The sequence below is a fragment of the Hermetia illucens genome, chromosome 2, assembly GCF_905115235.1.
Source record: "Hermetia illucens chromosome 2, iHerIll2.2.curated.20191125, whole genome shotgun sequence".
NCBI lineage: Eukaryota > Metazoa > Arthropoda > Insecta > Diptera > Stratiomyidae > Hermetia > Hermetia illucens.
In genome coordinates this window covers 176,491,647-176,507,879 of record NC_051850.1, presented here as the reverse complement: position 1 = coordinate 176,507,879, position 16,233 = coordinate 176,491,647, and the positions used below count along the sequence as shown (strand labels likewise).

Sequence of the window (16,233 nt, the reverse complement as noted above, 5' to 3'; positions counted from 1 at the left end):
GAAAATCAACCTCTGTGCGTCTGGCCTCTTTCAAGACGTCTTCTCCGATAAGAAATATTCTAATCGTTCAACCCTGTCTGGTTGAACTTTATCGTTATTGTCGAATGGACCTTGAATATGGACTTTTATGAGCTCAAGGATATCCCAATCATCTAATAGGTCCTCAAACGGATGACAAAGATCTGCATAAAAGGAGAGCCAGTCAACTTTTCCGACTGATAGGTGATAGAATAACAGAACATGCAGTACTAGTCTGCTGCTCGGTCACCACAATCGGTGCTCATAACAGTCTCAGGTAAAGTCTATGTTGTCGCAGAAAAGAAACTGGTTGATTAGTTCAAATAGCGATTCCAAGTCTCAATGACGGTGTAGACTGACCCATTAAGGTGAAATTAAGTGCCTCACTGGAGGTTGTCTGGTACCATGGGAACCGGGACGGCCCTCTGAGAGCATTTGCTCCAGGAGAATTCCTGGAGGATGTGTTCTCGGTTCGGTTATTTGCGGTTGGCCCCCTAGTGGGAGTTTCATGGTGGTTGTAGTTATGCCTACATCGCGGGCAGAGCTCCTCGGACCTCAAGCGTGAAGTTGCGCTGTACAACTCTGGTGCCGTACCCCTTAGTTGCGATAGAGGTGTTAGATAGGCCTCGCATCCACTGGTATGAATGCTGAGCCTGCACTCAGTATAAGCCAGGACCGCTGTGCTTGCATGGCGGGGCTCTGATTGTGGTTACAAATTCAATCCGTGTCCGAAGAGGACCGTGGGATTATGCCTACACGGCAGGTACTCACGTTAAACCCCCAGAACTTTCATGTCCTGAATTAGTAAAAGAGACGAAGCTGCATAAATAATAAAAAGGAAAAGGTTATAAATTAACGAAAGGACAAAGAGCACCACCTCTAAAAAGTTCACACTGTAAAGACCTCTCAGAGTAATGTCGCCAAGGTCCGCATTTTCAAACACTTCTGAAAGGCAAAAGTATCAAGTTGAACAATCAGGCCTTACCAGAGGAGGTGGATTTTCCCCGGGGTTAGAATTTTTTCGAGGCTCGGAATAGTAGTTTCAATGTAAGAGAAGGAGAGAGGCACAGATAATTTTTCATTACAGATCCGTATAATTTTCACCCTGGGCCTCGTTTCTCAGTAAAATTTTCATCCCTTGCCTGGATTTTCTGTTTTATACTCTGGTAAAGTTGTTAAAAAATACTTTACCGAATCTAAGGTAACTTTATAATAGTTAACCTATGTTGATTGATGTCCACGAAGGAGGGGAGCTGGAGAAATGGGGGAAGCTGGAATCAGTATTGAGAATGAAACAGGAGGTCTAATAACGGGGGATGCATTGCACGTGGGAGTGGCTTAGCGGATTAGTCTACTCTTCCGAGAAGACGGTTAACACTTTTATAAAACAGACGGCTTGGTGGGAATTGGTTCGAGTAGAAAAAATTTTCCACGCTAATCTCAATACCCAGACATTCCCTAATTAAAGGATTAATGTATGACTGACACCTTCGAAAAAGCTTCATCGCATTGCGGGCCATCAATACCTGGTGTTTTGGGAATGTCGTTTTTGAATATACCAATGTAGTGACGGAGGATTTGCTTGTCCTTCTGTCCATCTAATAAGAAGAGGTATCCAGGAGATGGAACCAAAAGGGATTAGTGGACAGATTAACTGCTTGTAGCAGAAAATCTTAACCTTTGATGGAGTAGGCTTTTTAAAACGGAAGATAGCGTACCGCGATTGTAAGGCACCGCTTGCGCCGGAGGAAGTAAGGACCCTTACGAATAAGTGTCTAATATCGAGAAGCCTTTTCCGCGTCCTTTTTATTTTCTCCTCTAAAATCATTGTCTAGCAATTTATCGGGTTTAGGGCCAGTTTCCACTTAAAGAAGTATCAGTAGAACCCACCAAAATATGCCCTTCACGGAGGCCTAAACAATGAAATAATTAATAATTAATTACAGTATCTCGTTAGGGTTGGGCATGGAATCAGAATACGGGATATTCGCAGTAAGAAATGAGAAAAGGTTTGCGGAAAAGACGGAACCTTCCGGGACCTAAGTACAGTTCCAATGGAGTACAAAAGGATCCCATCAACCTTTCCTAAATGGCTAGCAAGCAAGTGCATATCATGGGGTACGTCATTGTAGTTTTACTTGGTGCTAGTGGATCTGAATGGTTATGGATAAGAACTTTTCCTCACCGCCCGATGCCGGCCCGTAGAAGGCTATTGTCAAAATACTAGCCGAATCTGACTCGTAGTTTTGTTTTGACCGCATGAGCAAGCGGCCATGTCTGCAAATTTTGAAAAAAATGAGAAAGAGCATATCGGTCGGAGGTTCGATTCTTGTTTTTGGAAGAGAAATCAAAGAGCGTTTTGATACTGTAAACGGTGACTCTGCTCATGCGATGGTGACCACTCAAAATTGGTTAAATGAGTTTCAGCGTGCTCGAACGTCGGTTGCTGATGAACCACGTTTAGTTACTCCAAAAATGGCTACCACGGAGGATAATGTGATGAAAATCAACGATCTCGTATTGACAGACCACCGATTGAAGTACCCAGAGATAGCTGGGACAGTAGGCACCTCAAAAGACCGCGTGGGTTATGCCCACCACGAAATTTTAGGCATGGGAAAGCTGTCGGTGCGATAAGTGCCTCGTTTGCTTACTCCGGATAACTAGCGCAACCGTGAGACCAATTGAGAACAGTGTTTGACGCTATTTAAGGGCAATCCGAAGGAGGTTCTGCATCGTTTCGTGATCGTTGACGAAACATGCTCTCGCTGGTACAAACTAGAGATAAAGAAACAGTTGAAACAGTGGTTTCACCGGGAGGATATGCTCCGAAGAAGGCGAACACTATCCTATCGTGATGGCCACCATTTTTTAGGATCCTCAAGGGGTGATTTGCATCGACTATCAAGAGCAGGGCAAAACGGTCACAGGGTTCTACTACTCCAAATTTCTAGGTCGACTCGACGTCGAAGTGGAGAAAAATGGCCCTATTTGGCGAAAAAAAGTACTCTTCGACCATGACAACGTGCCCGCTCACATCTCTGCAGTCACCACGGCCAAATTGGTCGAACTGAACTACGGACTCCTACCCCATCTACCATATTCTCCAGACTTGACCCCGTGCGGCTTCTTTTTGGTTCCAAATTTAAAAAACTCACTTGCCGGGCAAAAACTCGAGTCGAATGAAGAGGCCTTGCAGAATTTATGCCTCTAACATATTCTTTACGATCAACAGATCACATTCTCCTTTTCCAGGAAATCTTGAACTTTGATTTCGGTGGTATCATCTAGTTCCTCACATAAAGGATAGAAGCTTCCTATTGTACCTAGTTCACCATTTTCTATCCTCTGTTAGTAGGATCGGCCACTCGAAACCATTCCTTTGACCCTGCTTATCAGCATAAGCCTCGTAACCTTTCAGAGGGATGAAAGAAAACCCTCTGCCAAACATGCATTGAATGTGCTGAGTACTAAGTCGGGTTTATACTTGGATACAAATTTCAGCACTTTGCTGGAACTACCATCTAGTCCTGGTGCTTTCTGTCTTGCAGTTGCTTTCCAATGGAGAGTGGACATTCCTCAGTATACCCGCTCTCATCGACAATGCCAATTTGAAGGGGTCAGACAGGAAAAAATGCCTGCATTACTTTGTCCAGTTGCATTGCTTCCATATAACGAGGTGATTGATGGACAGTGAGGTTTTCGGTAATCAATTTATACGCGAGGTCCCATGGGGAAGATGGAAAATAAGGCTATGTAAGTCTGGTCTCTTTCCAAAACTTAGTGATTCTGTTATATTTTCCCTCGGTAAGAAATGTTCTAATCATTCAGCTAGACTGAGTTCAACTTTATCGTTATTGTCGAAATCTTTATATGAACTCTGTCTGTCTGCATATCGATTCGCTTCAGCTCAAGGATATTCCCACCGTCTGGTAGGTCCTCAAACTGATCAAGAAGATATTCATGAAAGGAGAGCCAGTCAATACTCCTATGTCCGACTGATCGGTTAGAAAACAATAGTGTTTGCAGTACCAATCTGCTGCTCGATGACGGGACATGTAAGGCTTGTATTCGGAGGTTAAAGCTGAACCAATCGCTCTTCAACCTATCCATCAACTCTTGGAGTGATGTAGGCGTCTGTAGCCACTACATCCAATGTGAAATTACCAATATCTCCAAAGTAAGGATCAATAATGTCAAAATGAAAATAACGCCAGTCTCTTCTGTTTCGAATCAGTAAAAGAGACCAAACTGAGCTACTGCGGACAAATAGGCCAACTGCCTCTATATTTCCACCATAGTACAAAGTGTAATTAACGAAAAGACTAGGAAAGTTCACACTGTTAAGACCTTAAGACCGCCAAGACCTGCATTTTCAGGCACTTCTGAAAAGTCAAAGTAGATGGGCAATCAGGCTTGACGAGAGGGCGTGGAAAGTGGAGGATTCCGCCGGACCTTTCGGGGGTTCGGAATAGAAATTTCAATTCAAAAAAAGGGATAATAGGTGGGTCCACATAATTTTCACTCCGTTTTCATCCCGGGCCCGAATTTTCTCTTTACAGGTCTGTGAACAATAAAGTCGCTAAAACAATACTTTACAGATAACGTACTCTAAGGTAACTGCGGCAAATAATGGGTGCGGCACTTGACGAAAAGATGATTAAAAACCTCCTATCGCTGTTGTCGGTTAAGTTGACGAAAAGTGGAGCTGAGGAAATGGGAGGAAACTGAAGTGAGAAAGATAGGCTAAGATCGATGCTTGGATAGAGGGACAAATTGGGTATGGGAGTGGTGACCTGTGTAGAGGATTAATCTGCATTCTCTCCCGAAAAGACAGTCATCAATGCCTGGTCTTTTGGGGGGTTATATTTTTATTATACCGGTACAGTGACGGAGGGTTTGCCTTTCCTTAAGGCATCTATCTAATGAGAAGAAGTGTCTGACCAGAAGATGAAACCAAAAGTGGTTAGTGGACAGATTAATTGCTTCTAACAGAAAATCTTAACCTTTGATGCAACAGGCTTATTAAAGCGGAGGATGACGTACAGAGATTTAAAGGCGTCGTTTGCACCGCTTGGGTGAAAGAAGAATTCTCAAAAATAGCCTTCTACTATCGGAAACCATTCATAGCGTTTTTTCCTTTTCCTTAAAAGTCATCATCATTTTTCCTTTTCCTTAAAAGTCATTATCATTTCCTTAAAAATCATTGTCGGGTTCTGAGCTGGTTTCCACTTAAAGAAGCATCAGTAGAACTCGTCTAAATAAGCCCTTCATTGAAGCCTAAACAATTAAGCCACCCGAATATTAGAGGAAGTTGGCGCGCGAGCAAAATTCGGTATATTCCTAGTAAAAATTAGAAAAGGTTTGCAGAGAGAACAGAACCTTGTGGGGTTCCAGCTGCCCTTGTACAAGAAGAGGAGAGCTACTGCGGAATTTTTATTTGGGATTGCCACCCTTTTAGAAAGCTAAGGATTAACTTACAGGGGCGCGGGTGGAGGTAAAGGATATTTCTGAGCTTATAAATAAGTCCACATTGCCACACAGTGTCGAAAACTCTCCGGACGGAAAGGGCATTATTAACGGAGCGACCTGCTCGGTTGGCAATTTTGAAGTCTTGGACAATGCTGCTGGTATCGTAGTGCTCGCCGGGTTTCGTTCGGAAATGTTGATGGAGGTTAAGAGGATGGAGAAAAGCCTGCAGCTATCCAGACATCCAACTGACACTAGGCAGTTTTGTGACTTAGGGGTTAGCATGGGAAGCTAACGTTCTTTAAACTTCCTCCACAGAAATGAGATCTCATTTCTTACTGTCGCAATTTTAAGGTCTGCGTTGATATTTTCATTTTTCATATACCAAGGTGCATAATATCCTGGACTGGTACAATGCAACTTCCATTTGCTCATTCCCACGTTTAGGAATGATTGTAATTTCTGAACCCTTCCAAGCCTTGGGGAAAGATACAAGATGTAGAGTTACGTTGAATATGTCAGTCATATGAGTGATTACAATCCCTGGAAATTTCTTTAACAACATCCGTGATCAGGTTATGTCTTGGAACTTTCTTTGGGGTCAGTTGTATTGTTTGTTATTGGAGGTACGCTCGCAAGTGTCACAATGACAGGCGAGTGGTCTAAAAACAGTTGATAGCACGGCTCGCTCGCTATCAGTCTCCGCCTCATGTTTTTAGTAACACCGAAGTCAATTAAGTCCGGAATTTTCCGGCGAACTGCTTGCCAATAAATAAGCTGTCCAAATGAAATGATATCAAGTCTAGTATCTCAGGATAACATGTCCCACAACTGCCTTCCCCCTTGGGAGTGATCAGTATGGATCCCAATGAGTGCGCTTAGCATTAAAGTCCCCGAAGGCGAAGATAAGTATCAGTCTATGCAGCAACTGCCTGATCGAAAAGCGGACATGAAACCAGTAAAGTTAAAGGAAGTCAATTGTATGAGGAGCCTAATCCGAAGAAGTTGAAGTTTTCAACTCTATCCGTCAAACCAACGCAAAGTTGAAAGTATTGTCCACAATTGAGCGTAATTTATATGCAATAGACCGAATAGGTATCTAAGGTGACTATTGTCAACCACTAGAGTATAGCTTAACAAAAAAACTCAAAACTGGCGAAATATAGCCGTTCAGATTGGCTAGTACCTAAGCAAAGTTCCAACGAAGTATCAACCTTTACTAAATGGCTAGCTAGTAAGCGCATACCAAGAGGTACCTTATTGTAGTTTTACTTGGTGCTAGTGGATGTGAATGGTTACTGATAAGTATTTTGTCTCACCGTTCGATGGCGCTACTATCGCAAGAGAAATTTACATTTCCGTAGACGGCGATTGTCAAAATATCAGCCGGTTCGGGCTCGTTTTGCCCGCGTGTGGAAGCTGGCGTGTCTGCGGATTTTGGAAAAAAGGAAAAAGAGCAATATCGCTTGATTCTGGTTTTTGGAAGGGAAACCAGAGAGCGTCTGGGAGCTATGCGACCATAAAAATTGGTTTAACGAGTTTCATCGTGGTTGCATGTCCGTTTTTGATGAACCACGTTCAGGTGCTCCAAAAATGGCTACCACTTAGGATAACATGAAAAAAATCAACGATTTCGTATTGGCAGACCACTGATTGAAATACCCATAGATAGCTGTTTGAAACGTGCAGGTCGAAGGGTATTTTTCCTGCACCATGGAAGCGGCAGAAGCTGGTACTGTTGCCTAAGGCTGGCAAACCTCCAGGTGAACCGTCCTCCTATAGACCCATATGTCTTCTAGACACTATGGGGAAAATGTTGGAGCGGGCCATTTATAATAGATTACTTCCAGTCGTCGAGAGCCAAGGGGGCCTTTCAGATAGGCAGTATGGGTTCCGTAAAGCCAGATCAACCATTGATGCCATCAAAATGGTTACTGGCTTGGCCGAAAATGCAATTCACGGAAGGGGTTGTACCAGCAAATATTGCGTGGTGGTGACCCTGGATGTGAGGAATGCATTTAACTCGGCCAATTAGAACCTTATACGAAAGTCTCTGGCGACGATTGGTGTTCCCACCTACCTCGCCGCTATTATCGATAGCTACTTGAAAGAGCGGACACTCTGGTATGATACCGATGACGGATCCAAAGAGTACGTTGCCTCCGCGGGTGTCCCCCAGGGCTCTGTACTGGGCTCACTACTGTGGAACATCATGTATAATGATGTGCTCAACCTTCTGGTTCCGAAGGAGGCTACGGTGGTGGGTTACGCCGATGATATAGCACTGGTTGTGGTTGCAAAGCATCTCGAAGATGCTGAGTTGTACTCAAGCGAAGCAATCAGTGTTATAAAGGCTTGGTTAGAGAGTGCTGGACTGGCACTCCCGGAGGAAAAGACGGAAGCGGTCCTCATCACTAAGCACCGCAAAAGAAATTACGCCTGCATTAGAATCGGGAATCGTATCATCACTTCCAAACCGGCCATCAAATACTTGGGGGTGATTATAGACGGAGGACTTAATTTTAAGCAGCACATAGAGCATACTTGTAAACGAGCATCCACCACGAGTATTTCTCTGGCAAGGATGATGCCGAACGTAGGAGGCCCGCGGCATACTTGCAGGCTGCTCATAGCCAGGGTGGTGAGCTCTATCATGCTGCATGTAGTCCCAGTTTGGGGAAAAGCACTGCAGGTTTTAGGCAATAGACATAAACTGAGTGCGGTCTACAGAAGAACATCCCTAAGGGTGTGTTCTGCTTTCAGGACCGTCTCAGACGATGCAGCGTTCGTCATCTCGGGAATGATGCCGATTGACATCCTGGCAACCGAAATGATGAACATTTATAACACCAGGTCCATCTCTCCCTTATCTCAGGTGAAAAAAGCCGAAAGGGAGAGATCCATAAGCAGGTGGCAACAGCGATGGGACCAGTCAGAAAAGGGTCGTTGGACTTACAAGTTGATCCCTTCCATCGGGGAGTGGCTGGAGAGAAAGCATGGGGAGATCAATCTCACCCAGTTTCTCACCGGCCATGGAGGATACCGTCAATACCTGTACAGGTTTAAATCGGACACCTCGCGTAATTGTCCAAACTGCGGGGTCCCAGAGGACCCGGCGCACGTTTTCTTCCAGTGTCCTAGGTTCGTGGAAGAAAGGGGGAACCTGGAGGAAACTCTAGGTGAAGTGCTATCACCGGAAAATTTTGTCCGAAAAATGGTAGCCTGTCAGGAAGACTGGGATGCGATCAATTCCATGATCGCTGTAATCCAGGAAAAACTGCGAAAAACAGAAGAAGTGAGGAAGACACGGTTACGAACCCCGCGGGTAGACGGAAGGAGACCTAGCTAAAGTAAGCTAACTCCGCCCCGTGATGTAATACCTAAAGGTGGTTCCACGGGGTAGGGGGAAGTCGGGGGTGGTTTTAGTGGGTAAAAATCCCACACTCTGGCGTGCCCAGGCCAGAATCTTTTGAAGATTTCCACCTCCTCAAAAAAAAAAAACAAGCTGGGACAGTAGGCACCTCAAAAGACCGCGTAGGTCATGTCCACCACGAAATTTTAGTCATGGGAAAGCTATCGGCGCGATAAGTGCTGCGTTTGCTTACTCCGGACGACAAGCGCAACCGTGAGATCAATTCAGAACAGTGTTTGACGCTATTTAAGGGAAATCCGAAGGAGGTTCTGACGAAACATGCTCTCGCTGGTACAAACTAGAGATAAAGAAACAGTCGAAACAGTGGTTTCACCGGGAGGATATGCTCCGAAAAAGGTGAAGACTATCCTATCGGCCGGAAATGTGATAGCCACCATTTTCTGGGATTCACAAGATGTGATTTGCATCGACTACCTAGAGAAGGGCAAAACGGCCACAGGGTTCTACTACTCCAAATTTCTAGGTCGACTGGATGCCGAAGTGCAGAAAAATGGCCCTATTTGGCGAAAAAAAGTGCTCTTTGGCCATGACAACGTGCCCGCTCACATCTCTGCAGTCACCATGGCCAAATTGGTTGAATTAAACTACGGACTCCTACCCCATCTACCATATTCTCCAGACTTGGCCCCGTGCGGCTTATTTTTGGTTCCAAATTTAAAAACTCACTCTTCGAGCAAAAACTCGAGTCAAATTAAGTACTCATCGCAGCACACGGAGGTGTGCTTTACAGACTTCTAGGAAACGTATTTTTCAGACGGATTAAAGAAGTTGAAGCATCGCTGAGTCAAGTGTATCGAATTAGGAGAAGACTATGTTGAATTATTATATTTATCATCAGTACTTTCCCAGAATTTTCGTTTTCCTTTGATAAGCTAAGTACTTACAGGACCCATCTCGTCTATCATGACTTCAAGGTCAAAAACGATTACAATTTGGTTTCCGAAAAAACCTTCAAGGAGCTGAATTTGCAGGCGCAAGTTCCCGAAATTCCATGTAATTACCAGGAATTTACCCTCACATCGTAGTTGATCACTCAGTGGTTCACTTTCATTAGTCAATTGAATTTTTCAATTTTATCAGAAGAAGTGATTTTCCTAAAATTTAGCTTGTAATACCCCCGCCCTGTCTTTCTGTCCCTCTCTCTCTCTTTTCAATTATTTTCGGGGTTTTCTGGAAAAATCTATAAAAAAAATTCCAGGTGGCTAGCATTTGTACCATTTCTTCAAAATTTTCCGTTTGCCCAGCTCCTTTCATAAGTGTGCCATTGGGTCTTCATATGCTCACAATAATGAAAATTGGGTTTTCACACATTCCTGGCACTTTACTTAGTAATCTCCTTAATGCGAAAGAAGAAGGTTCGATTTGTGAAAGGATCCTCCCAACCGGAATAAGCGTTTAAAATTCAATTTTCTAACCATTTTTGTATTGAACAAAGGTTCAGTTTTTATGTCCCGAAATGAGCGCTTCAAAGAAAATGAGCCCCTCCATGAATCATCTCTTTCGAATTCGCGGGGGTGAGATGCCCAGCATGGAGATATGATTGGACCTCATAGAACATTACACTTTGCATCCTAAATAATATATGTCGATATAACATGGGATTTACGTTTATCCTTTAACGGAGGTAGTGAGCTTATGGCAAGATTCGCATCAAATTTCTCCACGCTCGTTTCATTTTCAGGATCTAGTAGATCTTCGAAACATAAAGGAACCCTTTCACAATCCTTAATATTATTCATAACATTTGAAGATACATCTTGCTCATTAGCATTTTTCAAACCATTCAGTCTGGCTGAAATCGATTCCTCCTACCTCACGGCTGAATATATTTCCCTCGACCATTCATTCAGTTCTGGAATGGAACATCTAAATACACATCCACCTATCGCTCACCCCCAGCACACACTCTTTCATGTCCATCTGACTAATTTTCATTTTACATTTTCAACATGAAATCACTATGCTGGAGGAAAAGTTTTACACTTTCCGGTTGGGAAAATGTTATTTCTCTAATCCGCTGCCTCCTCTATTCAGCCCCTAGAACGTAGAATGGTGGAACCTACAGCGTAGACAGATTTGCCATTACACACGTACAACGAGTGTTAAATTAAATTACAGTCCTGGGTTCGGTGGAGCTGAAAGTGCTTTTAACTTTTCAAATAGTCGGGAGCTAGCGCTAGGATTTTCCTTACAGAACGAGAAAAACTGCAACCCCAGCGAAATTTCAAGCCCGTCCCTGGAGTACCTGGAGGTCCAGGATAAGCGAGCAGAGATGCCTGCTCGGGGGCCATTTTTTTTAAATGCTGTAATCACGTGATGGATATTTGCACCTGTGCAAGACATTAAGTCTGATTCAGCATCAAAAGTGGCACTATCTGTACCATTGATTGCAACGCTCGGAAACAAAGATGTCCAGGCTTGCTCGCACATATGTCGTCCTGAATAGACGTCCAGACATCGCAAACTGATACCGACTCGTTCCGGAAAACATGCAAAGGATATGACTGACTCGAATACAGATTTTCCTTTTCAAACTTTCAGCATTATCTCTGGAGTGGCATATGTTTCATGAATGTGTTGTCTGTTATTTTTGCAGGATCACCGGCTCAAGCACATGGCGGAATTACAACAGAGCGTAGTCACTGACCAGGGAACTCAACATCAGATCCAAACGCAGATTCTTCAATGGGAAGAGAATTTAGAACGTTTGCATTGCGAACAATTTCGTCTCAGGTGCTATATGGCCTCTTTACAAAGTGGTGAACTTCCTAATCCAAAGGTAAGTTTTGTGTATGGTTTTTGATGGTTTTAGTTATTAGTGAGAATGGAAATGGAAACAATAGCATGCAAGGATTTAAGGTAATTGGTTTGACGGTCTCTCCGGCAAAATGGAGATTTACTCCTGAATAACTCAGTTCCTAACTGCAACAAAATGTGGGATTGGTTTTTGGATAGTTTGCAGGCAGAGTAATGGAGTTACTTTTCTTTTTCAGCACTTTGGAATTCAAACGTCAAATGTCCTGTTGAAATCCGAATTTTTCAGGTTTAGTTATTCAGATGGCAATACGATTCTGAATTCATATCTACATGAGGACCAAGCTCTCTGATTGGGGAGAAAGTGTCTTCGACGTCCGGTTTTGTTCAGAACAGAGATAACTTGCTAAACGCTGTCTCACATCTGGTCATACCCTCCTCGACTAGAGGTGAGGTAACCAACCTTAGTCGCTCCAGTCTTGACCCAGGGGGTGACTATTTAGACTTAAGGCCACATGCTTCCAGTTTTTCCAAGTTTCCTCCCCTTTACTTTCTTCAGCAGTTGCTTCCGTATCTTAACAATTTTTCTTCCGGCTCAAGTTCGTCTTCATTGGCCACGGATCTAGGACAGAGAAAAGCAGTTGCTCTGGATAATTCAATCGGCTTCCGCAATGTAAGACAAATTCGTCAAATCATCCAATCGGTATGGATACTATGCCTAATATTAAGAATGAGGCTACGAATGCAGCAAAATCTTAAAAAGTCGTTGCAGGACCTGGTCCTTCCGGCCTCAGCATCTCAAAAAAATATAGGGACGAACGGTTTCCTCCAGGGCAGAGGCAATTCGTCAGATGCTCCCTCACCTCTGCCCTGGAAGCAGCGTGACCGTGAGTAGCAACCGATGGAAAACGCTGCTTTATATATTCGGAAAAACACGCCAAGGTTGCCAAGGATCCCTCACTTATCCTAAACAATAATTTAGCTTTAGCCTAGCTTAGGTTCAAATTACTGGCGGTCTCACTTGGATATAATTCGCGTCCTTGGCGTGTGTTTTCCGAATATATAAAGGAGCGTTTTCCATATGTTGCTACTCACGATCACGGTGCTCCCAGGGCAGAGGTGAGGCAGCGTCTGACGAGTTGCCTCTGCCCTGGGCGAAACCGTTTGTCCCTATATTTTTAAATGTTTGGGTGTCATGCCCCAAACGAGGGTTCCGTGTACCAAAAAGACGTAAGAGTAAGTTGCTCTCCATTTGGTCCGGTCCAACATCCCTCACTAATCCTAAACAATAACTCAGCATCTCCTTCATGAGATTATTTATCCTGATAACAACTCAAATGTAGCGATACTTTCGGGAAAGTCGAGGGACTCGTCCAAACCAAAGTGATGCAAATATTTCCTGTAACCACCGTGTCTCATAAGAAACTGCATTAAGTTGTAATTCAGCTCCCGTTCGACCCATCTCTCAATACACGGGTTCATATGGGTCCCCCTGCTTTCCGAAACTGTATCACGGTTTCTCCTGTACAGCTCCTTCTTAGTGGCTCCTTCTCTGAAAGAGACAGTGCACTAGGAGATCCAAGATCCATTACTACCATAACACAACCCCTCACTCGATGCCGTCCGATATTCGTTGCACTTCCTCGTCGCGTCCAGCGGTTTCCGCATGAATGATTTTACTCCCACAAAGTTGAGCTCCTCAAAGTGCTTTGCATTCACCACCATTTCAAGGTTTTCTACAAAACTAATTAACGTTGCCTCCTCTGGCATACGAACACCAAGCTCTTCGTCATACATTATGATCAGCAGCAATGGCCCCAATTCGGAGCATCGAGGAACACCTGAGGTCACAAATATTATTTCAGCCGCTATCCATCCCGTACGAAAAAAATCCCTCCGACAGATAATTTTCGAGTAAGCTAAGCAATCAAGGGCGTCCAATTTGGCCAAGATGCGCTTAATAATAATGATATTGTCAAAGGAAGTCGACCTGTCATCTGGTATTAAATATTCTCCCGGGCCTGAACCTATTTTGCACAAGTGCGGACACTGTCCCAGAACCTGTGTTAAGATTTCATCACTCTCCTCACACAATCTGCAGACAGTGTCCGTAGATTTCCCTAGCTTCTTCAGGTAATAGTTTCGCCTGCAATGACCAGTGAGTATTCGCACTATGAGATCCGGAGACTTTCCTTAGTGAGGTTTAAGTAGTAGCAGTACGGCGATGTCGGTGTCGCTGCTGGCACTATCGTAAATTCAATTATGAACCTGATAGCGACGGCGTGTGAAGCTTCCATGCCTCATAGGGAACCCAGCCACGAAAGCCTTCTATGTACTGGTGAACGGTAGAAATTGCCGGCCTATGAAGGGAGTGTCATAAGCTCCGCCGTTTGGCACAACGTTTACAAGCCAACGAGGAAGCATGCGACATAGGGGCACAGTATAGATCAGCAAGAAGAAAACTCCGCGGTGCTATAAATAAAAGCAAAGCTCGCTGCTGGGAGAACCTTGTCAACGAGGTGAATGAGGACCCGTACGGGCTTGGCTGTAAGCTTGTCACCGGGAAACCCGGGGCTCTACGGAAACTCTGCATACTAAGCATCGACCAGATGAAGCGCATTGTACGGGCATTATTTCCTAGACATCCTATGCGGGTTGACGTCAATAACGCGGAAAGCGTCGTGGATTGCCCCCATTTCACAATGAGAGAGCTCGAAGAAGCGGTTCTCACTATGGAAAGCAAAAAGGCGCCAGGTGCTGATGACATGAAGGCGGAAGTTTACAAACTGGTGTTCTGCCAACGACCAGACTTACTGCTTCAGGCGTTCAACGCTTGCTTGAAGGAAGGCATTTTTTCCTTGTCGCTGGAAGGAAGCCAAACTTCGTTGACCAGCAAGGGTAAAGGAGACCCGGAGTTCCCATCTGCATACCGACCGCTATGTATGCTTGACACGGCCGAGAAAAACCTCGAGAAGCTCATAAGTAGTAGACTCGCTGAAGCGATCCGCGCTGCCGGGGACTAATCCACAAGACAGTTCGGGTTCAGGACAGGGAGACCCACAGCGATCTCGACGGATAGTGCTCCTCATAACGCCTGTGGTCAGAAATGCCTTCAATTCCGTATGATGGATAGATATGCTAAGCACATTAGAAAACTCATTCCACGTCCCAAGATGTCTTTGCCGATATTGAGGGATTTGTTGAAAGACCGCTCACTGCTCTATGAGACGCTAGAAGTCCAGAGGAGAATGGAAATCACATGGGGAATAGCACAGGGATCCATCCTAGGGCCAGACCTCTGGAACACTTCCTACGATAGTCTGCTGAGACTTAATATGCCCTAAGAGTCGCGCCAGGTCGGTTATGCAGACGACGCACGGTTGAACAGGTGCAAAGCTGACTCGGCATATTGATGCGACAGGTAAGCGGAAGGATGACTGCTCAAGTTTTCAGCCTTGCACGGGAAAAAATCGAAGTAGTCATCTTGACCAGAAAGAGAAACCCAAGCATGCGTCCCATATCGATCAGGAAGTTGACTATCGAGTCAAAACGGGCGGATTAATACTTTGGTTTAATGCTCGACTCGAAGATGAACTTCTTCAAGCAAATCAAAGTCGCAGCGGACAAGACTGCAGCTGGAGTCGCGACCTTGAGTCGGTTAATGGCGATTGTTGGGGGCCCTATATCTACTAGGAGACGTCTCCTTATAGGAGCAACGCAGTCTATTCTGCTCTATGGCGCGGAGGTATGAGCTGATGCCCTGAACAAGGAGGTACATCGTAAGCGCCTTGCTCAGTGCAGAGGCGGGGAGCTTTGCGAGTGGCGTCTACTTATCGCACTGTCTCCGATCCAGCAGTGATGGTGATAGTGGGAGTGGTCCCCATTGCCCTCCTTACCAAGGGGCGTAAAGCTATCTCCCGCTGAACCGAACACACGGTGAAATTGATTGCTTCCTTACCCAACTGCTAAGTGGACATGGAGGTTTTCAGCCTTACCTGCACAGAATTGGGAAGGCGCTGAACACACCTTTTTCTCTTGTGGGAGTTGAGGCGGCTTTCGTCAGCAGCTGGCAGACATAGAGGACCTCTTTCCAGACAACACTGTCAGAAAGATGCTGAAGAGCGCTGGCAACTGGAGTCGTGTTGTGCATTATGTTCGGGCTCTTCTTATTGCGAAGAAGATTGAACTCGACCAACGGAGGAACCGGATGGCGAGGGGTTCCCTGAATTAACAACTCCCTTCTTCCCCTCCCGTTGGTGAAAGAGATTCCCTGACTTGAAGGCTCTCAAAGCCGGAAAAGCGGGAGGACTAGCCCGAAGTAATGTATCAAACGGTTCAAGGCTAGTTCTCTGATGACAAGGAGGTTTTTAGTTGGTGGTCCGACATCGTACTGTTGCGGGAGTCCAACACTCTGTGCGTAAACGCATCCACCTACCCTACCCCCCAGAAAAGCAGTCCTTTGCCCGCTTGGGTTCTTTATTGCCCCTTCCTCCTAAGCATCCTAGACTGTTCCATTGCTGGTAAGTTCGCCCAATAAAGTTCCATCAGCCGTTCCTCTT

The 16,233-nt window shown here is 44.9% G+C and overlaps 1 protein-coding gene across 1 annotated transcript in view; it reads left to right on the top strand.

Annotated features, from left to right (window-relative positions):
- The window catches only part of LOC119650445, an 809,140-nt gene that overhangs the window by 508,972 nt on the left and 283,935 nt on the right, over nt 1-16,233 (top strand). Inside the window, exon 16 of the mRNA XM_038053300.1 lies at nt 11,517-11,699. Coding sequence (XP_037909228.1) covers nt 11,517-11,699 — 183 coding nt within the window. The remainder of the gene's footprint in view (nt 1-11,516; nt 11,700-16,233) is intronic.